Source organism: Cebus imitator, unplaced genomic scaffold (genome assembly GCF_001604975.1).
Source record: "Cebus imitator isolate Cc_AM_T3 unplaced genomic scaffold, Cebus_imitator-1.0 Scaffold121, whole genome shotgun sequence".
Lineage (NCBI taxonomy): Eukaryota > Metazoa > Chordata > Mammalia > Primates > Cebidae > Cebus > Cebus imitator.
In genome coordinates, this window is record NW_016107436.1 from 3,439,256 (window position 1) to 3,442,378 (window position 3,123).

General features: G+C 40.8%; 1 protein-coding gene across 7 annotated transcripts in view; it reads right to left on the reverse strand.

Moving 5' to 3' along the window:
* The window catches only part of BCAS3 (BCAS3 microtubule associated cell migration factor), a 679,070-nt gene that overhangs the window by 673,272 nt on the left and 2,675 nt on the right, over positions 1–3,123 (reverse strand). For all 7 annotated transcript variants that reach the window (XM_017539912.2, XM_017539911.2, XM_017539919.2 and 4 more), the window contains exon 3: positions 3,003–3,057. In XM_017539912.2, coding sequence (XP_017395401.1) covers positions 3,003–3,057 — 55 coding nt within the window. The remainder of the gene's footprint in view (positions 1–3,002; positions 3,058–3,123) is intronic.

Sequence of the window (3,123 nt, forward strand, 5' to 3'; positions counted from 1 at the left end):
CTTTAGACAGGGTCTTACTCTGTCACCCAGGTTGGAATGCAGTGATGCAATCTCGGCTGACTGCTGCCTCAACCCCCTGGGCTTAAGCAATCCTCCTACCTCAGGCTCCCAAGTAGAATGCACCACCATGCTCAGCTAATTTTTGTATTTTTTGTAGAGATAGGATTTCACTATGTGCCCAGGCTGGTCTCAAACTCCTGAGCTTTAGCAATCCTCCCACCTTGGTCTTCCCAAGTGCTGGGATTACAGGCATCACTCATAATATTCAAAAAAGGAGAAAAAAAAAAAAAAAGAGGCTAACTCTTATCAGCTGATATTTCTGCTAAACTAACTACTTTCTGGTTTCATGGGTCTTTATATAAGTTGTTAAATGTAAATGAGCTTTTAACATCTTTAAACATTATCTCTTTTTTATTTATCTTTTTTTTTCTTTTTTCATGAGTAGAATCTCTTAACATTATCTCTTTTTAAAAGTCATGATCTCCTAATTTGATAGAGATAACTTCTAAGCCATATTTGAAGGAGTGACTACAGAGACCTAAGACAGGACCCTCCTCTTGAGTCAGAGCAGAAGAATGCCCTAGTTAGAGCAAGTAAAATTGTTGCTGATATCTAGTGATCTTCTCTTTAAATTGGTTATGAACCTAGTCCCTTACCTGTATACAGCAAGTGAGTCTGCATTTTCTAGCAGGTACAGATATTAGAAGAAGCTACTAAGCTGTCACAGAATTTTGGTATAGGAAAGACATGGAAAAAAATTAAAATGCATAAAAATGAGGGAAAGCTGGGTGCAGTAGCATGTGCCTGCAGTTCCAGCTATTCAGGAAGCAGAGGCATGAAGATCACTTGAACCCAGGAGTTGGCAGCCAGGCTAGGTAATTATAGCAAGACCCCATCTCTAAACAACAAACAAAGTGAATGGGAAAAAACAACACTGTTAATTACATAAGGATACTAAATTAATATATTTTAAATATAAAGCATATAAATTCCAGCAAGTGGAGAAAAAATACTTCAAAATACTATTTCAGGCCAGGCGTGGTGCTCATGCCTATAATCCCAGCACTATAGGAGGCCAAGGTGGGTAGGTGACTTGAGGTCAGGAGTTCAAGACCAACCTGGCCAATATGGTGAAACCCCATCTCTACTAAATATACAAAAATTAGCTGGGCTTGGTGGTGCACGCCTGTAATCCCAGCTTCTCAGGGGGCTGAAGCAGGAGAATCACTAAACCCAGGCATGGAGGCTGCAATGAGTCAAGATCGCACCATTGTACTCCAGCTTGGGCAAAAAAGCAAGACTCCATCTCAAAGAAAAACAAAAAGAAATCAAAATACCAATTCAAATCCATTTCAAGAGGCATGTGAAAAATCAAACTTGAAAATAATGATTTATCATAAATCCTATTTAAAAAGCAGCATGCCCTAGAGACCTAGAAAAATAGATTAGGCCTAAAAAAAAATTAGGCCACCTCTCCAACCGCATTTTTTGTCACTCTCCTTACTCTGCTTCAGCCATATGCAACTTCAATTCCTAGTAAACACTAAGTTCTTCTTTGAATGGAGACCTTTATACCAACTTTCTTTCTATCTGGATTCCTTCCTGTACCCTTCTGTTCCTTTTAGATCTCCATGTGAAGTGTTGCCTCCTCTGAGAGACCTTCCCTGATAGCCTTATATATATTTGTCATTATCTATTGTAGTACACTGTGCACAATCATAGCCTGAAATTATTTTACTTATTTACTTGCTTACTTCAGCCTGGCCAATTTGGTGAAACCCCATTTCTATCAAAAATACAAAAATTAGCCAGGCATGGAGATCCACATTTGTAATCCCAGCTACTTGGGATGCTGAGGCAACAGAATCATTTGAACCCAGAAGGCAGAGCTTGCAGTGAGCTGAGATTGTGCCACTGCACTCCAGCCTGGGCAATGGAGCAAGACTCCATCTTAATAAAAGAAAAAGAAAGTATATAATATATATTAAACATATTATATACACATATATTTTTTTGAGACATGGTCTCACTCTCTCACTAAGGCTGTAGTATAATGGCACAATCACAGCTTACCACAGCCTCAAGCTCCTGGGCTCAGGTGATCATCCCATCTCAACCTCCTGAGTAGCTAAGGCTGCAGGTGCCTGCCACAACGCCTGGCTAATTTTTTTTATTTTTTTAAGACATAAGGGTCTCAGTATGTTGTTGAGGCTGGTGTCAAACTCCTGGGTTCAAGCAATCCTCCCACCTCAGTCTTCAAGTATACATATCCTTGGCCAGGCACGGTGACTTACACCTGGAATCCTAGCACTTTGGGAGACCGAGGCAGGCATATCACCTGAGGTCAGAATTTCAAGACCAGGCTGGCCAACGTGGCAAAACCCCGTCTCTGCTAAAAATACAAAAATTGGCCAGGGGTGGTGGCTCACGCCCGTAATCCTTGCTACCTGGGAGGCTAAGGCAGGAAAATAGCTTGAATCTGGGAGGTGGAGGAGGAGACAGAGGCTGCAGTGAGCTGAGATGGTGCCACTGCAATCCAGCCTGGGTGACAGAGTGAGATTCCATCTCAAAAAAAAAAAAAAAGTAATAAATAAATAAATAAAAAGAAGTAGATTTGTGCTCAGGTACAATATAGCTAATGTCTAGTTAAGGAGTGAAGAGTGTATCTTGCTTTTTTCCCTTCTGAGAGGCAACCCTTAAATAGGACAAGAAAACAGAAATCTACGAGGGTCTCAGGTCTCAACTCTCTACTAAAAATTCACCATGATTCTTCTTAGGAGGGGAAAGTCCTGAGGAATAATCTTTATGCCACTGTCAACACAACACTGCCGCACATCTAAACAATAACATAGTCCCATCCTACCAATGCTCAGGATGCTAAAACATCAAAACCCTTTCTGAAGTTGCTGGTACTAGTGTCAAGTTTTGGAAACCAAACATTTCAGAGTTCTCCTGACCAAAGATAAAACCTACTATTTCTGAAGGCACATATAGACACTTACCTGTGGCACAACATCCTGTAGAAAAGTCACAACACTTTCCATGTAGGACTGCTCTCTGGAAAAGGGTGGAATGGACAGCGCTGGTCAGGAGAGCTTAATATAGACCATGAAAAAAAGCTCT